We start from the raw sequence: 19,347 nt of genomic DNA on the forward strand, positions 1-19,347 counted from the left end.
TTTCCTTTATAAAATACATTATTTCACGACGGCTTCAGTCATTTGAAGTCAGCGGAGGGATTGCTTTAGACCAACGGTGCACTTTATTTTATTAATTTTTAAATAAATATATTTACAAAATTAAAACAAAAATCAGTTATAAAAGCAATAACCACAGCACAAAAATGTACAAATACTGAATTCTTAACAAATTTGGGACACACAAGACATATACATTGAATTTACTATACAATTTTTTAACCTTTTTTTTTACTTATTAACAGAAAACCTATTCTTAATTATTTTTTATCCACTGTTGTACAGCAAATGTGGTCATTTTAAGTTTAAAGCGTGTTTCAAATTTAACGCAAAATCACAAAGTTTTTAAATGACCAATATTTTAGTGGAGCCAAGCTATTGGAGTACAGTTCTAAGTTTTCTTGGTATGTTCATATATTAAACAAAAGCAGAAGCCTTTTAATAATTATAATTAGCTCAGCAATACTTTACGGATTTACATGCCACTTGTATTTTATGGCATCCATCGTTTGATTTTCGTCTGGAAGCGGTTGAACCGCTACCATTAATTATCATGGACTCGCAGAAATGGTTAAACCTATCTGACAGCAAGGATGTTTATGATTACAATAGGAAGCGATTAGAGTTTGAGGACAAAGGAATCGCCATCAACGATTGGATTTTAAGGCTGACTGTGGCCATAGAAAGTTCCCACTGTCAGGTAAGTTTATGGGGAATACTACTGGTCAAAGATAGTATCGCATTTGGAGTGGGTATCAGGTTGACAATGATGACAGGTGGCTCCCTCGAAGGAAATCCGTAAAAGATCCTGATTCTCCACCAATTTTTTAAACTGGAAAATAAAATAGTTACACCCCATAAATAATATATAATTAAATTGAATACCTTTTCTTGAGTATCCGATGCCTTGATGAAATCAATGGTGATTGAGAGTTTATTTTTTGGATCCGATCGTAAGTCCCGAGCATTTTCTAGAAATCTGTTTAGCTCAGCGGGTGACATTTGCCAACGTTTGCCCAATTTCAGATGATTTAACTTGGGACAATTGGTTAGTAAAGATGACAGTTGTCTACTTCCATTTGACAGTGAGTCAATGCAATCTAAAGCCAGGCACTCCAGTTCTTTTAACTGACCCAACTGGTCCACCGATTGAGCTGGAAAGTTATCGCAGTCAAGAGCTCTCAGTCGGCAAATTGAAAGGATATGATGCACTTGGTCGCCTCTTACACGAACGGATATGAATTGCAGCTTTTGAAGGTTACCAGTGGTTTTAACTACTGATCTGTAAAAGTCATTGCTCACTTCCGCAACCCAGCGGGAGATCAAACGAAGCGACTGGAGAGATTTAAAGTCCCCCAATTCGTGAAAGGTGTAATCAAAGTTTTCCAACGTAAGGTGCTCCAAGTTGGGAAATTTTGGTGCTAAAAGAGAAAACTGGTGGGATAGCCTTCTGTATCTGCCAAAGTTTAGAATGAGCCGTCTCAAGGAGTCCTTGTTGTCGAACATCTGCTGGAAGGCGCAGTCACTGAGGTTAGGATCGATCCCATCCAGGTCAAGGGTCTCCAGCTTAGGAAACTGAGGCAATTGACGTACTGCATGGAATGAAGATTTAGTTAATTTAAAAAGGTGTCCTTAAGTTCTTTCTTGGGTTTAACGTGAGTTAAAGAGTTTTATAAGATTCTGTTAAATAATCTCAAAGAAGCTCAAAAACAAGACAATTTTTTGATGATTTTTTCGTTAAAAAGTTTCTAATTTTTCGAAAAAAAATGATTACTTACAGTGAGCGGATGTGGCATCAATCAGAGTAAGATTGGTTAGACTAGGTAACTCGAGGAGCAACTGCATGATTTGGCCTCTCTCCCTTGTTTCCGGCGGGGTCTCTGTTACGGCGTGCATAAAAATTACGATTATTTGTCGTAAATTAGGACAGTGCCGTCCGAGGAGGCCCAGAAAGGGGTATGTGAAGGGCTCATCCCAGCGGCCATGGGGCACATCACATCTGGTCACTTCGGATCCGCACAGTCTCAGTAGAAATTCCCAATCCGCAAGGGATTTCAGAATCCGCACATTGATTTTCCTGTACCGCGGTCGCAGAACGTCCGTTAGCACATCCCGAAAAACCGGATGGGCACGGCCCAGATTTAACTGATCCTCTAGAGCACTTAGGTGGGAAAATATTTCCAAATAGCACTCGTAGTTCAGATCTAGGAGGCCGGGTCCCCCACTCAAGTCCTGCGGTTTACCGCCCAGAAATGAGAACGGACACCCCAACCCCAGTTTTTCCATTCTACCGCAATTTTAAATAACCAACTTTACGTCGTATATTTAGTGAATCATTCCGTTATAATCTAAATAACTTTCTGCAGCAACCGTTTGATTTTCTTTTTCTTAGTTTGATATCGATAGTGGAGCAGCTGCCGATATATTTACGTTAAAGTAATAAACCCTTTTTTTAAATCGATACTATCACAAAGAACCCCTTATTTAAAAGCGAATCAGCAAATGTAGTAACATGTTGTTATGATCTTGTATTAATTTTATTTTTATTTTTGCCTAAGACATTTTTAGCTTTTCAGGAGCAGATTCCTGAGTTCGCAAATTCTTTTTATCACGCCAGTATCTATTCCATTTGGAGATCCCCCGAAATCGGTTTATTTTTGTTTACACCGAAGAGCTGGCAGGAGAAAAAGATGACTATTTGATTGGATACATATTTGAAGGTTCCAAGTAGCCAGAAACTTTAAAGGACTACAATACTTAACAATAATTTGTATTTATTTTAGATCAACCCAATATTTTACTGATAACGTCAGAATACCTGAACTCAAGCACTTTTGAGATAAAAACCAACCGATTTGTGGGACCGCGAAATTTTAATAGAAAACCAGGATGTGTTGAATTTTACCTTCTTCAGCGATTTAATGCTGAAACCGGAAAGACAGTCTGGAATCGGGAAATGGATAGTATAATGGCCGGTAAAATGAAAAATCTTGAGGGACGAGAGGTAGTCGTCGGCATCTTTGACTATAAACCATTTATGCTATTGGATTATGTAAGCATTTTAATTATTTTTGAACTTAAGAACTAATTTTAAAATATTTTTATGTGAAATAGGAAAAGGAACCGTTTTTTTATGATCGCTCAACGAATACGTCGGAAGTAACCATTGATGGTACGGAGATACGACTAATGCTCATTTTCTGCCAGATATATAATTGCACAATTCAGGTGGACACATGTAAGTTATAAATCTTAAATTAAAGAACCTTTTTAAAAACAAAAAAAATTGTAACCACAGCTGAGACAGCAGACTGGGGTGATATCTATCAAAATGCATCGGGATATGGACTTGTGGGCATGGTTCTCGATAGAAGAAACGACTACGGCGTCGGAGGCATGTACTTATGGTAATAATCTTGATTTTATAATTCAATATGCAAGTGCTGCCATATATATATACGTTACGAATAATAATTTAATTTTAAAATGTACAGAACAAGAGATAAAAAAATTTGGTATAAATTTGCATCCTAGGTACGAGGCATATGAGTATATGGACATCACCCATTTTCTTGGACGATCTGGAGTCACCTGTCTGGTTCCGGCTCCGAATCGCTTAATCAGTTGGACTCTTCTTCTGCGTCCTTTTCAAACCGGTCTATGGTTGTGTGTGATGCTCTGTTTACTTCTCGAAAGTTTGGCCCTTTGTATTACCCGTCGATGGGAGCACTCTTCAAACACCCAATCTAACTCCTGGATGGCTAGCCTGCGTTTCGGTTGCATTAGTACACTGAAACTCTTTGTAAGTCAGAGCACCAGCTATGTGACTAGCTCTTACGCTCTGAGAACTGTGCTGGTAGCCAGCTACATGATAGACATGATATTGACGACCGTCTATAGCGGGGGACTGGCAGCCATCCTGACTTTGCCGACTCTGGAGGAGGCGGCCGACTCTCGACAACGTCTTTTCGATCATAAGCTCATTTGGACAGGGACTTCGCAGGCCTGGATCACGACCATTGATGAACGATCAGCGGATGTAAGTTAAGAACTAAAACATAATCAAAATTATCCCCTAAAAACATAACTCAAATATTTTAAAAATTTACAGCCAGTTCTGCTTGGTTTGATGGAGCATTATAGAGTCTTTGATGCCAAATTGATATCTGCCTTTTCGCACACGGAGCAAATGGGGTTTGTGGTGGAGCGTATGCAGTTTGGACATTTAGGAAACACTGAGCTTATAGCCAATGACGCCTTGGAACGACTAAAGCTAATGGTTGATGATATCTACTTCGCCTTTACGGTTGCATTTGTGCCTCGGTTGTGGCCACATTTGAATGCTTATAACGACTTTATCCTGGCCTGGCATTCATCAGGTCTGGATAAATTTTGGGAGTGGAAAATCGCTGCTGATTATATGAACGCTCATCGCCAAAATCGCATTGTGGCCTCCCAGAAACCAAATCTGGATATTGGACCCGTAAAACTGGGCATCGATAACTTCATTGGATTGATTTTGCTCTGGTGCTTCGGCATGATCTGCAGTCTTTTCATATTCGCCGTAGAGCTGTGGAGAGGTCTTGAATAGTCTGTAGCTTAACAGTTTTTATTATCTTTATTATAAAACGCTTGAAAAACATATGTACTTTATAGTCGAATCTTAAGAAAAACATACTTTAATATTCAGAAATGATACCCTATGATAATTTAACTTTTTTTAATTGCTTTAAGCTTCTTAGAGATCTGATGATTTTAACTAAGAACCTAGCTACTGCTCCTCAAGTGCAGAACCTGGTCGGTGACGCGAGTAATAAGAGGATCCAGCTCATTGTCGTGCAACTCCTTGCCCCACAAATCATACAGGGTATCAGTGGCCAACTGAACCGAGTTGCTAACAGCGGATGTGTTAAATGTGCGAAGTGTTAGGAAGATAACGGCATCTTCTACGATAGGGCTGTAGGTATCGCAGATGGTGTGAAAAGCACGTGCTCCACTTGGTGCAATCTGCGAATTAAATGTTTCTAAAGAGTATTGCAAAACAACATAAACGCTAGACACTCACTTCATTGAGATTCACTATTAGGAAAACCTTTCCATCATTCACTTTGGCCTTGAAACGTTCAATTGCCAACCCATAGTCTTCCGTACCCGAACCGAAATCCTCCCTGTTCATGTGAATCAGCTGGCGGGGGGCCACCTGTGGAAAAGGAATATATAAATTGAAGTGTATAACAACTAATGGGATGCGACTTCCAAAGCCAACTTACCAAAACACATAGAGGATTCAGCTGCAATCTCATTAATTAATTTATTAAGTTTGGAATCTTGATGCAGAAACAAAAACACACTGGGATGCTTGTCCTTCTTGTTTATGAGTCCCTCGACCCCAGTTTTCAGGGCTTGCCAAACTTTCTCCGGCTGCTGGGGATATTTTCCCCGAAGAACCTCGAAGGCACACTTTTTCTCAGCTATTTCATTTGAACCCCGAGCGTAGACAAAAAACAAACCGACCAAAACACCGGCCAGTGCTAAAGCTAAACAGAGTCTATTGCCGGCCTGCGGTTCGTTGAAGGAATGGTGGGGCTCTTGCCTTGAACTGAAATACTCCGGTTTTGGGGTTGGCAAACTCCGTCTTCGGGACAAATCCCTGTCTTCAGGAGCATCGGTTTCGTCCTGTGAATCGTTTTCTTCATGTTCGCCAGCTGAAGAGGTGCCTTCTTCGTAGCTGTTTGCCGAGTCGACTTTGAAGGTAATATTACTTGGTATTTCATCCTTCGACTGGGGAGGAGTCCTGGGCGTCTCGCCGTGCAGTGGTCGCCTCTTTAAATCATTCATTTTCCCAATATAAACCAAATAAATAAAATAAAAATGACAATAACGAAGGGCTCACAATAGTGATGGAAGAAATTATCGATGGCCATTATCGATGTTGCAGCGATAGTTTTAAAAACGAAAAGATAGTGATCTCAACGATTTTTTTTAGAAATTGTTTTGATTCTTGGCCAGCTAAAAACAAAAGCTTTTTTGTTCAGATTTTAATATTTGATTTCATAATAACTTAGCATTAAAATACATAGATTTGTGTTTATGTACTATAAAGTGTTTAAGACAAGATATAATTATTTAGCTGTTTATTAATTACTATCTCAATTTCCTTGACAAGTGTATTTCGTTTAGCTTAAACTTAGGTTTACTTTGTCTAGCTATAAATACTTATTCTGCCGTTGACACCGTATTTAATGTCAGGCGCCGAAGTCGGCCCAAGACGAGGATTTCGTCTATTGCTTTTTTGGCATAGAATTTCTGATCCTCGCTCAATTTGCGGTACTCAAGAGACCAGGTCTGGGCATAAATATTTGACTCCTCCGCCCCACTAATATCGTGGGGAAGTGCAACCTCGGGAATATCCGGGTGTTGCAATGCACGTGAAACTACGGGGGAATCCCCACTACCGGCCACTCCGGCCACAAAGGCTGCTACCTCGGCGACTGTGGGTTTTCTTTCCATCTCATCCGACACGGACTGCAGGTCTTCTTTGGTCTCCAGCGCGACCCGCCGCTCTTGTGATTCCCCTTGAAAAGTGTACCCATATAAAGCTTGTTTCTTGAGATACTGCCGGTGGCACCTGTGCCGCCTTAAGTTTGTCGTCGATTTGTGGGTAAAGGACATGACGCTTTTGCAGCCAGTGCAGAATAATACATCCTCAAGAAAGCTACCATCGTCCTTCTCGATTTTACGATATACCCGCCAAACAGTGCTTCGCGTGCTTTTGCTATTAACAGTCAGTTTGTAGATGCCACTTTCTATTTTGTCGTGTATTTCCTCAAATTTAAGCGGCATTCTGCTTTATCTTGTTATGATTTGCTTATAAGCTCTTAGCGATGTACCGTCGTCGCACATTGCTTTAACAATCGATAGTAAATCGGCAATAGTTTTCCTAGCTGGCAACGCCAGGGGCACATTGAGCCGGCATTATATATAGAGCATTTTGTTTTTATTATTTTTAAACACTTTTTACTAGTTTCTTTACAAATTTACCATGGCGGCTTTGTGCTTGGACTTTCTCGGTTTTCAGGTGGGTAAAATAAAGTGCCCTTATTCATATTAAATGGCTTTAAGTTCACAAACAGGAGGCGCTAAAGAAGATGCGAGATGTGGACGATAAGATTATATATGCTCTGAATGCTCTTCCCACGGAATCGTTTAAGGGTCAGGTCAACAGCGAGAGCACCTGTCGCGATCTGTACTCAAAGCTTCAAAAGTCGCACCAGTCCAGGGTAATTTTCCCTTAAGTACAATGACTGCGGCATATTTCAATCTAAATGCCTCCTTGCAGCAAGATAACATACGCAGTTGCATAACCATATCGGCTAATAATCTGAAGCAACTTAGGGAAAGGCGGGAAGCTCAGCCGGATGATGTAGATACGGATAGCCAGTTTAAGGCTGAGCAGCGCAAGGTGTGTATCCATTCTGCAACCTGACAAATCTCAAATAATATCGAAACCCCTTTTAGCTGCGGGTTCTTCAAGCCGAGCTCAATGTAGAAGATATTATCAAGGAGCGTACCTACAAGACTTTCAATGAACGATGCAGATCCTATTTTCACGCAGGCCAATAGCCAATATGAATGCAATAATTAGTTTAAGGTGGATTTATTAGTTGTAGACTCAAGGAACTGCTCTACCAGGTGGCATTTACATATGTACATGCACTTGGTTGTTTTAAAAATTGTTTACAACAAGTACATGAATACTACAACTCGAAAACCTTTTTTATTCTACGGTGGGCAGGTTGTAGGTGCCATATAGCGATCGAATGGGAACGCTTTTAATGGTAGCCATGGCGCCCAGGATTAATTGCGTCGCATCCTTCAGGTCGTTGTACTCGTGAAGCAGCTCTATAACCTTCTTTTTTTGAGTATCCGTTGAATCTTTGGGTTTATTGGCCATTTTACGGGGTTTTTTCTTGGAATTCTTCATTTTGAATTGGATTGCAATTGAATTGTGGTGACAGCTATCGGTTAGTGTTGCCATCGATAACAAAACAGCTGTGTGCTCTGCACTCTGGACAGTCTGGCATCATCGCTCCTCGAAACGTGTAAAAGTTCCCAGTTTCTTTGCATGATTAAAACGCGAAAAGGATTCTCTGGAACAGGTAAATTGTGTATTATCGGCGCGGTGTTATGATTATAGATACCGGAGTTTCGGTAATCTTTAAAAGGAAGTGTTCAAGAATATCAAAATTGATAATGCTGACCTAAGCCCGCACCCATACACACGCACGCAAACCAGCCGTGTGCACACAAAATGAAATGTGAAAGTGTTGTGAATATGTGCATATTGCCAGAAAAACTGAATAGTTCATTAAATGTACAATATTAGCCAAGCAACGTAATCTCTAGCTTTCCAGAGATGGAGGATTACTTAATTGCAGGCATTGGGTGAATGTACACTGGGGCTTTCAGGGCTACAAAATCTAGTTTAAAATTTAATCACAATATCAGAGAAAACGCACTCAGTTTCCTTTTGACTCACTGTTATAACGACTGCAAAATCATAGACTCCGAACTAAAATTACAGTTTATTTTACCAATTTCTTTTTAGGTGAAACATTTTTGAAAACAGTAACTTTTTGATGTGTTAATAATAATCCATTACCAAATATTATATTATAGCAGTGTAGACAGTAGCTCCTATACCAGTAGCTTGTTTATAAAAACCAACGATTTTTATAACCTTTCGCAGTTTTTCAATTGCTAAGACGACGACATGTCCGCCACCCACAAACAGCGCTACAAAAATGCCGCTTTGGATTCTACCGAGATGCGGCGTCGACGCGAGGAGGTTGGCATCCAGTTACGAAAAACCAAACGTGAACAGCAGCTCTTCAAGCGGCGAAACGTGGTTCTGGAGCCGGCCACATCCTCGACTTCAGCCGGAATGGAGAACAGCACCAACAACGAGCTGCAGGTGGGTTGTCAATAAATGTCAAAGTCTTGATCTCAGATAATTTTTAAATCAATCTTTGCAGACTGCTGACATGCTTATGGCGGACAGTAGCACAGGACCAACGCATTTTTCGGGTGGCCAAAGCGATTCAGCTGCTGGATCCGGAGCACAGCAATCTGTAATCAACGATGAGATGATTCAAATGCTATACAGTGGTAGGGAGAGTGATCAGCTGGACGCCACACAAAAGTTCCGCAAACTTCTGTCCCGTGATCCTAATCCACCCATTGAGGAGGTTATTCAAAAGGGGATAGTGCCGCAGTTTGTGACCTTTCTGCGGAACAGCTCGAATGCCACACTGCAATTCGAGGCTGCCTGGACGCTGACAAATATTGCCTCGGGCACCTCGCATCAGACTAAGATCGTTATCGAAGCTGGGGCAGTGCCCATATTCATTGATCTGCTCTCCAGTCCCCACATCGATGTCCAGGAGCAGGCTGTTTGGGCTCTGGGCAACATAGCTGGTGACTCGCCCATGTGCCGTGACCATCTGCTCGGCTCGGGTATTCTAGTGCCTCTCCTGCAGTGAGTAAAAATTGGTACTCCTCCTAGACTTCTGTTTTACATTTTATTTTATCTTGTAGCGTGTTGAGCAACTCGGAGCGCATTACCATGATACGAAATGCGGTGTGGACACTTTCTAATTTGTGCCGCGGCAAGAATCCTCCCGCGGATTTTGCCAAAATTGTCCACGGACTGCCCATACTGGCAAAATTATTGGACTACACTGACGAGGACGTGCTCAGCGATACTTGCTGGGCCATTAGCTACCTGTCGGATGGACCCAACGATAAAATCCAGGCTGTTATCGATGCTGGCGTTTGCCGTCGCCTCGTAGAACTGCTATTGTGAGTAGTCCCTTTGCTGCATTGCAAACATCCCGAAATACTAATAATTCTTCCTTGTAGACATCCTCAGCAAAACGTAAGCACAGCCGCTTTGAGGGCTGTGGGCAACATTGTGACCGGTGACGATCAGCAGACCCAGGTGATTTTGGGCTTTAACGCCCTGCCCTGCATTAGCCATCTGCTGCGATCGACGGCGGAAACCATCAAGAAAGAGTCCTGCTGGACAATCTCAAATATTGCAGCCGGCAATCGGGAGCAGATCCAGGCCATAATCAATGCGAACATATTCCCGCAGCTGATGATTATCATGCAGACGGCAGAATTCAAGACGCGTAAAGAGGCAGCTTGGGCCATAACCAACGCAACTAGCAGTGGAACCTCGGAGCAAATCAACTACTTGGTCCGGGTGGGCTGTGTGCCGCCCATGTGCGATTTCCTTACCGTCGTCGACTCTGACATCGTTCAGGTGGCCCTTAATGCACTGGAAAACATATTGAAGGCGGGTGAAAAGTTCCAAACGCGACCCAATCCCTATGCTATTACTATTGAGGAATGTGGAGGTAAGTGAAACAACTAACTTGGTGAATTTACCCTCTAAATCTTAATATCGTCAACTTAGGACTGGATAAGATCGAATATCTGCAGGCGCATGAAAACCGTGACATCTACCACAAATCGTTCTACATAATCGAGCAGTACTTTGGCAACGAGGAAGAGGACAGTCGTGTGGCCCCTGTGGCGGGTTCCCAGCAGTTTGAGTTTAACCCGGACAACATGCCCAACAGTGGCTATAACTTTTAGCATCATACCAGCCAGGACATCATCACCACTACACAAATGAGAATCCTTCTGAATCCCTGAACCCAAAAGCACACTACACATGAGGCGGAGGCTTGCCTGCGAGAATTTTAATCAAGGCCAAAGCACGGGCACGGACCATTGGCCGTCGGAGAGGGCAGACAATGCCTAAGTGCAGTCACTAGTAGCATTTAAGTAACGTTGGTCATTCAGTCGGCTCGTTTTGTCACTTTGTTACACATACTCGTCTGCATACTTTCTCTGCGGTTTTAAACTATTATTTTCGAAATGGTCCAGGACCAATCATGACCTTACGCGAGCATTTCTTCAGCTGACGAGATCGCTTTCATCTAGTTCGTATTTACTAATTTAATATGTTATACAACCTAATGTATATGTTTTTGCTTTTCTCAGCTTGAGTTTGTAAATATTTTTCATTAAGCCCAAATGCGTTGAGATCCTGACATGGTGTTGTTGTACATTCATACAAACAAAACGTACTTTACGATATTAAAAACGAATAACTTTAAATGTTTTTATTTGATTTTGTTATGCAATTCGCCGCATGTAAAATTGTTTAAATTATGAAACTTGAAATTAAATTTAGAGGACACATCAATAAAGAACAACTAGACCACAACTAATAAGTATATCATAAATGGTTATTAATACTTTTTTAACGTGTAGATATATGTATTGAAAGAGGACTATGTTGAAATATGTTTTTTAATCTTATCCTATTTAAATGGATTTATTCTTCAACCGGGAGTTACAAAGGGTAATACATTTAGCACCATCTCTTGGTCCTAAGCTTATATTCAAATGTTTATTACACTTAACACTTCAACATGTACATATATAATATATGTACTATATTCCCCAATGGACGTTTATCACCGACACCGTGCAATTGAATAGTGCATTCAGTTGCGCCTTACGAACTGCACCTTATAGGGTTTTGGAGTGAGCGTTATTCCAGGCAGCAGGACCATGGATGGAGTTTCACCCGGCGGAAGGATGATGCTGAAATGCTGAACGATTCGCACCAAAAACGAGAAGATACAGGCACGAGCGAGGGCATCGCCAAGACAACGACGTCGGCCCAGTCCGAAGGGCATGAAGTACTCGTCCTTGAAGCACTTACCAGCCGAATCGAGAAACCGCTCCGGTCGGAACTCAAGGGGATCTTTCCAGTGCTCTTTATCCAGATGCACAGAACGCAGGCTAATCAAAATGGTGGCGTTCTTGGGTATATCGTAGCCACCAAGCTTGGTGTCCCACAGTGCTCGCCTTGGACCCGTAATCGGAGTAATGTGAAAGAACCTCTGCACCTCCATGATGAAGGCATCCATGTAGTCGAACGATTCGCGCCGGCTCAAGTGGGGAAATGCGTCGGAACTCGCAGCAGCCACACTAGCGGTGACCTCAGCGAATAGCTTCTCCTGGACATCCGTTCGCATGGCCAGCACCATCAATGCCAAGTTGATCGTATTGCTGGTGGTCTGAGAACCAGCTATAAAGAAATCCAGGATGGTCATCACCAGCTGTGTCTCATTGAAGCTGCTGTTCTCGCCACTGGAACTGCGATCCCTCATCTCCTGAAGGTACGCATAAATAAGATCGCTCTCTGACGGCGAGGGATCCTTGGCTAGCAGCCGCCGGTGCTCCTCGATTGTGTCCATAAAGAAGCCATATAGCTCCGTGTTCAGCTGCTGGATGAGATTGTAGCCAGTGCGATCGGGAGCCACATGGCGCAGCCAGGGGAACTGGGCCAGCAGGCCACCGCATATGTCAAAGAGCTTGGATCGACGGTTCATCAGGTCAAGCAGGCGGCGCAGGGTGCCATCCTCCTGGCTGGCGATTCTTTTCCCGGCTATCAGGCACCAAAGCACATTGAGGACACTTTGTGCCAGCCATGTGACCGGTTCAATTGGCTGCTCCTCCGTGCGTTCTAATTGGCTGAGTAGTTCCTCGGCTTCCAGTTCGATGTGGTGCTCCATCTGACTCCGTCCGTAGCCCACGTGTCGCATCTGCTTCATGGCAAAGTGGCGATGCTCGTACCAAAGTTGTCCATCTGTGCAGGTGATTCCCTTCCTGGTTCCCATGGTGCGCAGGCGTAAGAAAAAGTTATCCGGTCGTCCCTCGAAAACCTCCTGCAGTTGGACTTCCTTGACCATCTCGTGACCGAGGGCAACCACCACGTACTCTCGACCGAGTTTTAGTCCCACCAGATCACTCCGAAAGTCTTGCGCCCACCGCTCGAACAGGATGTGCTGGCCACCAAGGGCACGGGCTTCCTTACGGAACTGCAGAAAAGGTAAATATATAAAATAAAGCATAAAGATATTTTTGATATTTTGAAAAAAAGGAAGAAGGCAAAAGTAATATAATTTATAGATGCAACATTACAAATAACTAAGTAAACAAATAAGTTGATAAAAGAATCTTACCTGTAAAGTGTTGCCCAGCCATGGAAGAAATGAAGGTCCTGTTTAGGAAACAAATTAGAGAAAAATTATAAGTAAGGTAAAAAAAAAATATGTTAACAACAAGTAAAATAAATAAATGGTTAATCAAAACATTACTAATAATGTTATACAAGAAATCTGTCTTTTTCGGATATAAATTGACTACATTAAATCAGTTGGTGATAGGATTTCGTAAAGGTTAATGTGCCCAAATTATTAAAGTTGTTTTAACGTATTACTAATCTAATCGGATCTACAGAAATCTGGTGGGCAGTAAATCATCAGATCAAAAGTGAAAACTCTATCATGAAATCATACCGCTTGGTAAGTAGCTAACTAAAACGGCACATGTGCTTAAACTTGATATGCTCTATTCAATTTCATAACGATATAAAATATAAAAAAATATAAAATATCATCCCTTTGCAGTACACCATTATTTGACTTGCAAATGTTATTTAATTTACAAATAATAAATATCTGCCTATGGAAAATTGACTTCCAAATCTATAACAAACTGCATTTGTAATTGGAATAAACCGACAGGCCCTTGTTAATTACGATTTCAGACCAGTTAGGCCAGGTGTCAGAAATATGTGACGGTTTTATCAATGAGATTTATTGGCAGTTGGAGACGTGTGCCGTCTGGCTCTCCATTACAAGTTGCTAATGAGCTATCCAAATGGTCGTGGGGCAGGTCGTCGGATCGTTCACTGAATATCCATCGGGCCTACAAACTTTTATTTTAAGTATTACAAAAAATTTTAGGCTGAAGTAGAAAACATTTCTTAGCAACTTTTCAAATTATGATTAAATGAGTCATCCTTGTGTTTATTTTTTAGGCAATAAAATAATTTTGCAAAGAAATTCTGAGAAAGTGAAAAGTTCCTTATCTTTACTTATAAAAAATCCAAACATTTATTCCTAAATGGACAACAAGAACTTTGTCTCACCTGGAGGAAAATTCTTGGGACGCCGAACTGAGCTGATAAGTGAATAAATCACAAATCCAATTAGAATCGCACACAAAAATATGAGGGCACTCATTTTAATATATCTTATGTGACTGTCACCAAATCCAATTTGTCCAATTAAATTGCTATTAAATAGGAAGCCAAAATTTCAGAGCGTCCGAACGCCACGCCAGCTCTATGCCAACTAATTCCGAACCTGAATCCGATGAACGAGAGAGGCACTCAAACTCAAACCCAAACCCAGACAACCCCACGCGCCTGGGCTGCCGCCTTTTCATGTGGGTCTATTGATAGTGCAAGCAAAAAAAATTAAGTAAAATAAAATTAAACAAAAAACGGGCAAAAAGCCCGTCTCAGTTGATAAAGCAAATACACAGAAGTCATGTATATACCGACATAGCGACATATGTATGTACCATTAGTAGTTATGTGCCCGAAGAAATTCGAGCAACGATCACGTCCAAAACGTGCTTGGCTAAGAACTATTTGTTGTTTATAATTTACTGCGACCTCTCTTTTCGACAATTTCAATCGGTAAAGAGCAAGGTAGAGAACTTGATAACTTGAAATTAAGATTGTTCCCACGATTGTACAATAAGAGTTCCTAAATTCTTATCTAAGCGAATCTCTTTTTAAAGTTCTTTAATTGGTGTGGTACAAAAATGTTGAGCTTATCATTACTAGAGTTTGTACATCGAATATGATATTTCAACCGCCGGCGCCAGCAACACGATGCGGAAGATGATCTTTGGAAATGTGTGTAAGATTTGGATTCGTTCCCAACAGGAACTGTCGTATGCCTTATAAGAAGACCGAGTTCTTAGCAATTATGTAGTCAACCTCGCTAGTCCAGGGATTTTTGAAGGCCCGCCACTCGCTTTGCAACTGAATGTAGCTGTTGTCCTTGCATCGGAAGCGATAGACCTGCGTGGTGACCTTCTCCGGCACCTGCATTACCATCTTGTGGGACTCCATTAGTGCGGCAATATCCTCGTTGTGAAAGTACTCGTAGAAACTGGTTCCAAGAATCTCCTGAGGAAGGAAGCCGATCACAAGGGTGGCACTAAAAAATAAGCAATAAAAATAATTATTGAAATTCTATTGTCTCTGAAAACCAGGAAAGAAAATAATATTACAGATATACGAAAATACGCTATCCCTTTAACTTTTAAAAGCACAAATCAGCTTAAAGTGTACACACTGCAACACATAATAGAACCTACCGCTGATCAATAAAAAGGAATTTTCCCTCGCCGGAGTGTCTCGAGATGAAAAGCACGTGCCGAATGTTTGGTTGATTGTCCAGCGAAGCGGGTACGGTAGAATTGCGGACGTTGGGAGGAATACGACCAATCGCCACCAGGCAGGAGAGATTCGTTGTCTGCTCGTCACTGTCACCGTCCTGATCCTCATCCTTGATGGGTGTCCAAGATTTTAAGTAGCCGGTGCACTGAATCACTCGGTACTTGTGGCCCGTACTCAACCTTGATTTGCGTTTCGTAGAGCTTCGAGAGCTGGATGATGTGTCTGATTCCTCCTTAATTTGATTGTTGTTGGCGGCGCGTAGTTTCATGCGGCAGAAGAACGATCGACGGGCACCGGGACACAGGCGGCATAAGCTCTGCGGGACGTCGGTTTTTACCGGCAACATAGCTGCAGAGGGAAGCCAGATGTACGTCATTAAAAACACAATAAAATATTCATTTGCAGGAGACTCACTCTTTGCATCGATGAGCCTTTCTCGGGGACACTGCTCCAGCGACGACAGTTGCTCCTTGACCTTGCCAATATCTTTTGGGTGCAGGACGTCGAACCAGCTCTGACCAAGTAAATCAGCTTGAGTGCTGTTTAGCACACTGGACACTGAATCGGAAACGTACAGGATGCGTCCGCGATCACAACCCACTACAAACAGGAATCCCTCTGAGGCCTGCAGGATGATCATCTTGAGTTCCTGGTCCGACAGAAAACTCGGTCGGTAGTCGGATCCGTTGAAAGGATGCAAGCTGCCGCTGCCACGAATTCCCCGTAGATGCTGCACCGCCATCCGCAGCACAGTCAGCTTGTCCAGTTTCCGCTGCATCGCAAAGCACATGGGGATCATTGAGGAAAGCTCGTTTATGTATGTATTCATCTTATCCCTTCGACGCTTCTCGATCTCGCTGTGGTTTTGCCTGTAATAGGAAAATATTTTGTAAATTAGCTATCGTATAATCGATTCTACTTGGTTTGTAGATTATTTAAAACAAACCAACTATGTAAACTAAAGTTATTAAATAATTGGACATGTATTTTGCTTGAAATGTTTACATAGTAATAATAAAATTACAATATAAAATACTTTACAATATAAGTAAATCATTGCGCTCGTTTATTCAATTTGAACAAAATAGTAACGGTTTCATGGCGATATTTAGGCGATAACAAAGTTAACCGTTAAAAGCATTCAATTTAATAATTATTTTCTTACTTGCGATTTTCATCTGAAGTCCTAGCAGATTTTTCCTCGTCAAAGGTTTCATCTTCGATCTCCTCCAGATTTTCACTAAAATAAAATCCAACAAGAATAGATTAACAAAATCCCCGCAATTCGTTAAGAAAGTGGGTGGGTTTTCCATGTAACGGGCGTCAACTGTTGCTGCCTTTTCCACCTGGCAAAGCTCTGTGTGTTTGTGCAAATCTGTGTTGGGGGGTGCTCACACACACACCGACACCGCGTTTTATGTAATTGTGTGTAATTTGCAATGCACTTTTCCAGATAACTTACCAAAACTCTTGCACTTCCATCGCCAATAAATAGCACTTCTATATGGCGAATTATATTCTTTTCAATCAAGAACTTTCGGTTTGTTTACTAACATTTACGCCACTGGCGTAAATAAAAACATTTAAAACGAAAGTATGTGCAGCGACGGCACAAGGGAAAGATTTGCGAATTTGCGACTGACTCTCTCTCTCTCTTCTCGACCAATATTTCCAAATAATTTTCCAACAGACCTATCATATGCACCATCCTTACCTATCCAATACACCCTCCTAACCTAGCGAATACATACGCCTACTAATCCGATTCACTTAGCACCTTGCTTTAGCGAGTACATCAACCATAGGTATAAAATATAAGGCGCGGGACATTTAAAATTTGAAATGAGTGATTTTTTTTAGTAGACCAACAATTTTTTAAATGCCCTTTTTATTTTGATTAAATATTTTTGTATATTTTGGTCATAGATTTCTTATTCATACAACATAAATCCAACAAAACTAAATAAATACACAAAACTATTAAAACTTGTTCTGAAACAAAATCACAGCTTAAATGTGATACATTTTATCCAAGCATATCGTTATGACCTGCATATAACGATCCCAAAGACAACGAGTTTCCTGGTCTCTGCAATTGTATAATTTATTGATAAATTAAAAAACCAACAAATGGCTCAGCACAAGTACTCACCTAGATATTTCCAACTCCAAGACGCTCTGTGTTATTGAAGCCAAAAACTTGTTCACTTGTTCTCGATTCCAACCATTCTGACGCCAAGGATCAATTAGTTTCTCACAGAGATCAACGAATAGATCACGAAGTTCCCGGTTTCGGTGCAAATTGCAAGCAATTGTGATCAAGGCGCGCCAGTAAGAACTGTAAAACAACTCGATTTGCTCCATGAACTTTTTATATACTTTAAAAAATACTCTTACCGGAAATTGCCATCCAATTCATGAAATGCTCGTTCTAATAGAACGGGTTTGAGGCGCATGCAGACAAGGCTAAATAAAAAAGTTGGTTCTTTTAAGAAGTCATTGGAAATTAAATTGATTCTTACTGCTTAATTTCCTTTTCCTTATCCATCAGGCAACGTAGTTCCCTCAAATCCAGAAGAAACTCCTTGTCCATTTCTGTGTCATAGTATTCCGGGCCAGTGTGCTGCAATAAATGTATAAGTTATGCAATGAGTTCAAAAAACTAAGTCATGCCTGGTAAGTGTATGTCCAGTAGATCATGATAGCATGAGAGCAGGTCAATAAATCGCTGAAACTTAGGTATTGCAGTTTCTTTTTGGTGGTTTCAAAACGCAGGCAGGCAAGAAAAACAATGCAGGCATATTTTCTGTAAATTATAAAAACTTTGAGCTTATTGTATATGAGAGGAATATATATACATTACTTTGCCAGATCGGTGGATATAAAGAAATGCTGTTTTATATTGTTGGTCAGCGTACCAGGCATTTCCTCGACGGATTTAAAAATTCGCTTTACATTGTCAAACTGCCGTCTGATAAGAAATATAATTGTTATCATATATTCTGCCTACAAAATGATGAATCTACTCACCGAACCGACTTAAGCTTCACGCATGTCTTTTCGGCTACCTCGTCTAGATCCTTGCGGTAGCGGGAAGACAACTTCTTGCCAAGAATCTCACGGGCCACCACATCATCGATGGAATAATACTTCTCGGTGATTAAGTCCCGCATATGTGGCTCCAGCTGGAAGCAGGATTGCTCCATCAGTTTTGAGGGTGCGTTGAGATAGAGCTCAATTAGGGAATAGGTGCGGTAGTGGTCCAAAACATCGGAGGCAATCAGGTCACTGGGAGCGCCCATTGAGTGGCCGAATCCTTTCTGTTTGAGGTAGGACACCGCCTCGCTGGCTGAAAGCGCAAATCGAACGAGATATATCAAAGGTAAACAGTTGGAATTCCAAGCAGTCAACTTACAGGAGAAGCCTTCGATCCATAGCTGGTAAATCTCGGGATCCACGAGGGTATAATTACTTATAAAGACATCAACATCGGCCTGCAAATAGGGAGTTTTAACGAATTCCTGCAGAGAACACTAGGTTGTTGTAGTTACCATTTTATTTGTAGTGTGGCCGTTTGCTCGCAGTGCAGTTAATGATGTTCAGGCGTTAGAGATGGGAAATCGCCAAAGCAACTGAGATATTGTGTTCTGCTTAATTAATTATGCCTAAAAATTTATACATACGAATATTAAAAGGAATTGGTCTTATTAGGGAAGTAAATATAAACAAAAACAATAATTATTAATAATTGTTTTATAGTTGAACTTTTAGGCAAGACAAGTTTTTATCCCAGAAATACGGATTTTAGAAGCCAAAGTTAGGTTATTGGCATCATTAAATAATAAGCCATATTTAATTTTGTTTATTTCCTGAGAAACGGTATTTATGTAAATAACAGTTAAACATTTGAATTATGAAATCCA

At 41.2% G+C, this 19,347-nt stretch overlaps 10 protein-coding genes across 14 annotated transcripts; 3 read left to right on the top strand and 7 right to left on the bottom strand.

The window, feature by feature from the left end:
* Positions 1-13: 13 nt before the first annotated feature.
* Positions 14-4,609, top strand: LOC108100135. The gene is given in 9 exon segments (XM_017203887.2): positions 14-422; positions 474-718; positions 2,577-2,655; positions 2,658-2,738; positions 2,802-3,070; positions 3,133-3,256; positions 3,317-3,425; positions 3,553-4,057; positions 4,130-4,609. Coding segments are annotated over 9 exon segments (1,947 nt in total). The 5' UTR covers positions 14-367.
* On the bottom strand, positions 615-2,375 carry LOC108100464. Its single transcript, XM_017204393.2, has 3 exons — positions 1,797-2,375; positions 904-1,610; positions 615-850 (listed from the first exon to the last, which is right to left on the bottom strand). The coding sequence occupies exons 1-3, from the start codon at positions 2,302-2,304 to the stop codon at positions 737-739; spliced, it is 1,329 nt and encodes a 442-aa protein (XP_017059882.1). The 5' UTR covers positions 2,305-2,375; the 3' UTR covers positions 615-736.
* Positions 4,610-4,617: 8 nt separating the features above from the next.
* LOC108100465 lies at positions 4,618-5,919 on the bottom strand. 2 transcript variants are annotated; one of them, XM_043207812.1, is made up of 3 exons: positions 5,272-5,919; positions 5,084-5,218; positions 4,618-5,025 (listed from the first exon to the last, which is right to left on the bottom strand). In XM_043207812.1, the coding sequence occupies exons 1-3, from the start codon at positions 5,854-5,856 to the stop codon at positions 4,786-4,788; spliced, it is 960 nt and encodes a 319-aa protein (XP_043063747.1). In that variant the 5' UTR covers positions 5,857-5,919; the 3' UTR covers positions 4,618-4,785. The 2 variants fall into 2 exon arrangements, with proteins under 2 accessions (XP_043063747.1, XP_017059883.2); XM_017204394.2 differs by having other exon boundaries at positions 5,289-5,429.
* Positions 5,920-6,137: 218 nt separating this feature from the next.
* On the bottom strand, positions 6,138-6,910 carry LOC108100518. The gene has a single exon (XM_017204475.1). It carries the CDS (start codon positions 6,859-6,861, stop codon positions 6,235-6,237), a length of 627 nt encoding a protein of 208 aa, XP_017059964.1. The 5' UTR covers positions 6,862-6,910; the 3' UTR covers positions 6,138-6,234.
* A 48-nt stretch (positions 6,911-6,958) lies between these two features.
* Positions 6,959-7,789, top strand: LOC108100519 (protein MIX23). 2 transcript variants are annotated; one of them, XM_017204476.1, is made up of 4 exons: positions 6,959-7,096; positions 7,152-7,298; positions 7,358-7,480; positions 7,537-7,789. In XM_017204476.1, exons 1-4 carry the CDS (start codon positions 7,061-7,063, stop codon positions 7,639-7,641), a joined length of 411 nt encoding a protein of 136 aa, XP_017059965.1. In that variant the 5' UTR covers positions 6,959-7,060; the 3' UTR covers positions 7,642-7,789. The 2 variants fall into 2 exon arrangements, with proteins under 2 accessions (XP_017059965.1, XP_017059967.1); XM_017204478.2 differs by having other exon boundaries at positions 6,974-7,096; positions 7,141-7,298.
* On the bottom strand, positions 7,660-8,049 carry LOC108100520 (DNA repair protein SWI5 homolog). Its single transcript, XM_017204479.2, has one exon. It carries the CDS (start codon positions 8,000-8,002, stop codon positions 7,796-7,798), a length of 207 nt encoding a protein of 68 aa, XP_017059968.1. The 5' UTR covers positions 8,003-8,049; the 3' UTR covers positions 7,660-7,795.
* A 15-nt stretch (positions 8,050-8,064) lies between these two features.
* On the top strand, positions 8,065-11,317 carry LOC108100515 (importin subunit alpha-7). 3 transcript variants are annotated; one of them, XM_017204471.1, is made up of 6 exons: positions 8,065-8,177; positions 8,768-8,992; positions 9,054-9,556; positions 9,616-9,879; positions 9,940-10,439; positions 10,499-11,317. In XM_017204471.1, exons 2-6 carry the CDS (start codon positions 8,792-8,794, stop codon positions 10,678-10,680), a joined length of 1,650 nt encoding a protein of 549 aa, XP_017059960.1. In that variant the 5' UTR covers positions 8,065-8,177; positions 8,768-8,791; the 3' UTR covers positions 10,681-11,317. The 3 variants fall into 3 exon arrangements, with proteins under 3 accessions (XP_017059960.1, XP_017059962.1, XP_017059961.1); XM_017204473.1 differs by lacking the exon at positions 8,065-8,177 and adding an exon at positions 8,537-8,626; XM_017204472.1 differs by lacking the exon at positions 8,065-8,177 and adding an exon at positions 8,572-8,646.
* On the bottom strand, positions 11,199-14,286 carry LOC108100517 (probable cytochrome P450 305a1). The gene is made up of 3 exons (XM_017204474.1): positions 14,099-14,286; positions 13,128-13,165; positions 11,199-12,983 (listed from the first exon to the last, which is right to left on the bottom strand). Exons 1-3 carry the CDS (start codon positions 14,190-14,192, stop codon positions 11,601-11,603), a joined length of 1,515 nt encoding a protein of 504 aa, XP_017059963.1. The 5' UTR covers positions 14,193-14,286; the 3' UTR covers positions 11,199-11,600.
* Positions 14,287-14,744: 458 nt separating this feature from the next.
* LOC108100708 (protein cycle) lies at positions 14,745-17,073 on the bottom strand. The gene is made up of 5 exons (XM_017204739.1): positions 16,887-17,073; positions 16,590-16,664; positions 15,839-16,293; positions 15,343-15,772; positions 14,745-15,182 (listed from the first exon to the last, which is right to left on the bottom strand). Exons 1-5 carry the CDS (start codon positions 16,904-16,906, stop codon positions 14,921-14,923), a joined length of 1,242 nt encoding a protein of 413 aa, XP_017060228.1. The 5' UTR covers positions 16,907-17,073; the 3' UTR covers positions 14,745-14,920.
* A 236-nt stretch (positions 17,074-17,309) lies between these two features.
* On the bottom strand, positions 17,310-19,038 carry LOC108100189 (acidic fibroblast growth factor intracellular-binding protein). Its single transcript, XM_017203962.2, has 9 exons — positions 18,976-19,038; positions 18,840-18,918; positions 18,455-18,773; positions 18,288-18,395; positions 18,098-18,230; positions 17,947-18,047; positions 17,822-17,890; positions 17,577-17,762; positions 17,310-17,513 (listed from the first exon to the last, which is right to left on the bottom strand). Exons 1-9 carry the CDS (start codon positions 18,976-18,978, stop codon positions 17,435-17,437), a joined length of 1,077 nt encoding a protein of 358 aa, XP_017059451.1. The 5' UTR covers positions 18,979-19,038; the 3' UTR covers positions 17,310-17,434.
* Positions 19,039-19,347: the final 309 nt, after the last annotated feature.

The sequence above is a fragment of the Drosophila ficusphila genome, unplaced genomic scaffold (assembly GCF_018152265.1).
Source record: "Drosophila ficusphila isolate 14025-0441.05 unplaced genomic scaffold, ASM1815226v1 contig_286, whole genome shotgun sequence".
NCBI lineage: Eukaryota > Metazoa > Arthropoda > Insecta > Diptera > Drosophilidae > Drosophila > Drosophila ficusphila.

Bases quoted from the DNA above. Each gene is read 5' to 3' on its own strand.
- LOC108100464 (XM_017204393.2), bottom strand. From the start codon at position 2,304: ATGGAAAAACTGGGGTTGGGGTGTCCGTTCTCATTTCTGGGCGGTAAA. The intron at 1,611-1,796 runs GTAAGTAATCAT...CATTCCATGCAG, and splicing joins TGATGCCACATCCGCTCACT to TACGTCAATTGCCTCAGTTT. The intron at 851-903 runs GTATTCAATTTA...TTTATTTTCCAG, and splicing joins CATCGGATACTCAAGAAAAG to TTTAAAAAATTGGTGGAGAA.
- LOC108100465 (XM_043207812.1), bottom strand. From the start codon at position 5,856: ATGAATGATTTAAAGAGGCGACCACTGCACGGCGAGACGCCCAGGACT. The intron at 5,219-5,271 runs GTCGCATCCCAT...CCTTTTCCACAG, and splicing joins TTGGTAAGTTGGCTTTGGAA to GTGGCCCCCCGCCAGCTGAT. The intron at 5,026-5,083 runs GTGAGTGTCTAG...TTTAATTCGCAG, and splicing joins TAATAGTGAATCTCAATGAA to ATTGCACCAAGTGGAGCACG.
- LOC108100518 (XM_017204475.1), bottom strand. From the start codon at position 6,861: ATGCCGCTTAAATTTGAGGAAATACACGACAAAATAGAAAGTGGCATC.
- LOC108100519 (XM_017204476.1), top strand. From the start codon at position 7,061: ATGGCGGCTTTGTGCTTGGACTTTCTCGGTTTTCAG. The intron at 7,097-7,151 runs GTGGGTAAAATA...GTTCACAAACAG, and splicing joins TGGACTTTCTCGGTTTTCAG to GAGGCGCTAAAGAAGATGCG. The intron at 7,481-7,536 runs GTGTGTATCCAT...AACCCCTTTTAG, and splicing joins TTAAGGCTGAGCAGCGCAAG to CTGCGGGTTCTTCAAGCCGA.
- LOC108100520 (XM_017204479.2), bottom strand. From the start codon at position 8,002: ATGAAGAATTCCAAGAAAAAACCCCGTAAAATGGCCAATAAACCCAAA.
- LOC108100515 (XM_017204471.1), top strand. From the start codon at position 8,792: ATGTCCGCCACCCACAAACAGCGCTACAAAAATGCCGCTTTGGATTCT. The intron at 9,557-9,615 runs GTGAGTAAAAAT...TTTATCTTGTAG, and splicing joins ATTCTAGTGCCTCTCCTGCA to CGTGTTGAGCAACTCGGAGC. The intron at 10,440-10,498 runs GTAAGTGAAACA...TCGTCAACTTAG, and splicing joins TACTATTGAGGAATGTGGAG to GACTGGATAAGATCGAATAT.
- LOC108100517 (XM_017204474.1), bottom strand. From the start codon at position 14,192: ATGAGTGCCCTCATATTTTTGTGTGCGATTCTAATTGGATTTGTGATT. The intron at 13,166-14,098 runs GTGAGACAAAGT...TTTCCTAAACAG, and splicing joins TCCCAAGAATTTTCCTCCAG to GACCTTCATTTCTTCCATGG. The intron at 12,984-13,127 runs GTAAGATTCTTT...CCTTTTCTGCAG, and splicing joins GGCTGGGCAACACTTTACAG to TTCCGTAAGGAAGCCCGTGC.
- LOC108100708 (XM_017204739.1), bottom strand. From the start codon at position 16,906: ATGGAAGTGCAAGAGTTTTG. The intron at 15,773-15,838 runs GTGAGTCTCCTG...TTCCCTCTGCAG, and splicing joins AAGGCTCATCGATGCAAAGA to CTATGTTGCCGGTAAAAACC. The intron at 15,183-15,342 runs GTAGGTTCTATT...CTTATTTTTTAG, and splicing joins TTCCTTTTTATTGATCAGCG to TGCCACCCTTGTGATCGGCT.
- LOC108100189 (XM_017203962.2), bottom strand. The intron at 18,048-18,097 runs GCATGACTTAGT...CATTTATTGCAG, and splicing joins ACTGGACATACACTTACCAG to CACACTGGCCCGGAATACTA. The intron at 17,763-17,821 runs GTAAGAGTATTT...GTTGTTTTACAG, and splicing joins GAATTGGATGGCAATTTCCG to TTCTTACTGGCGCGCCTTGA.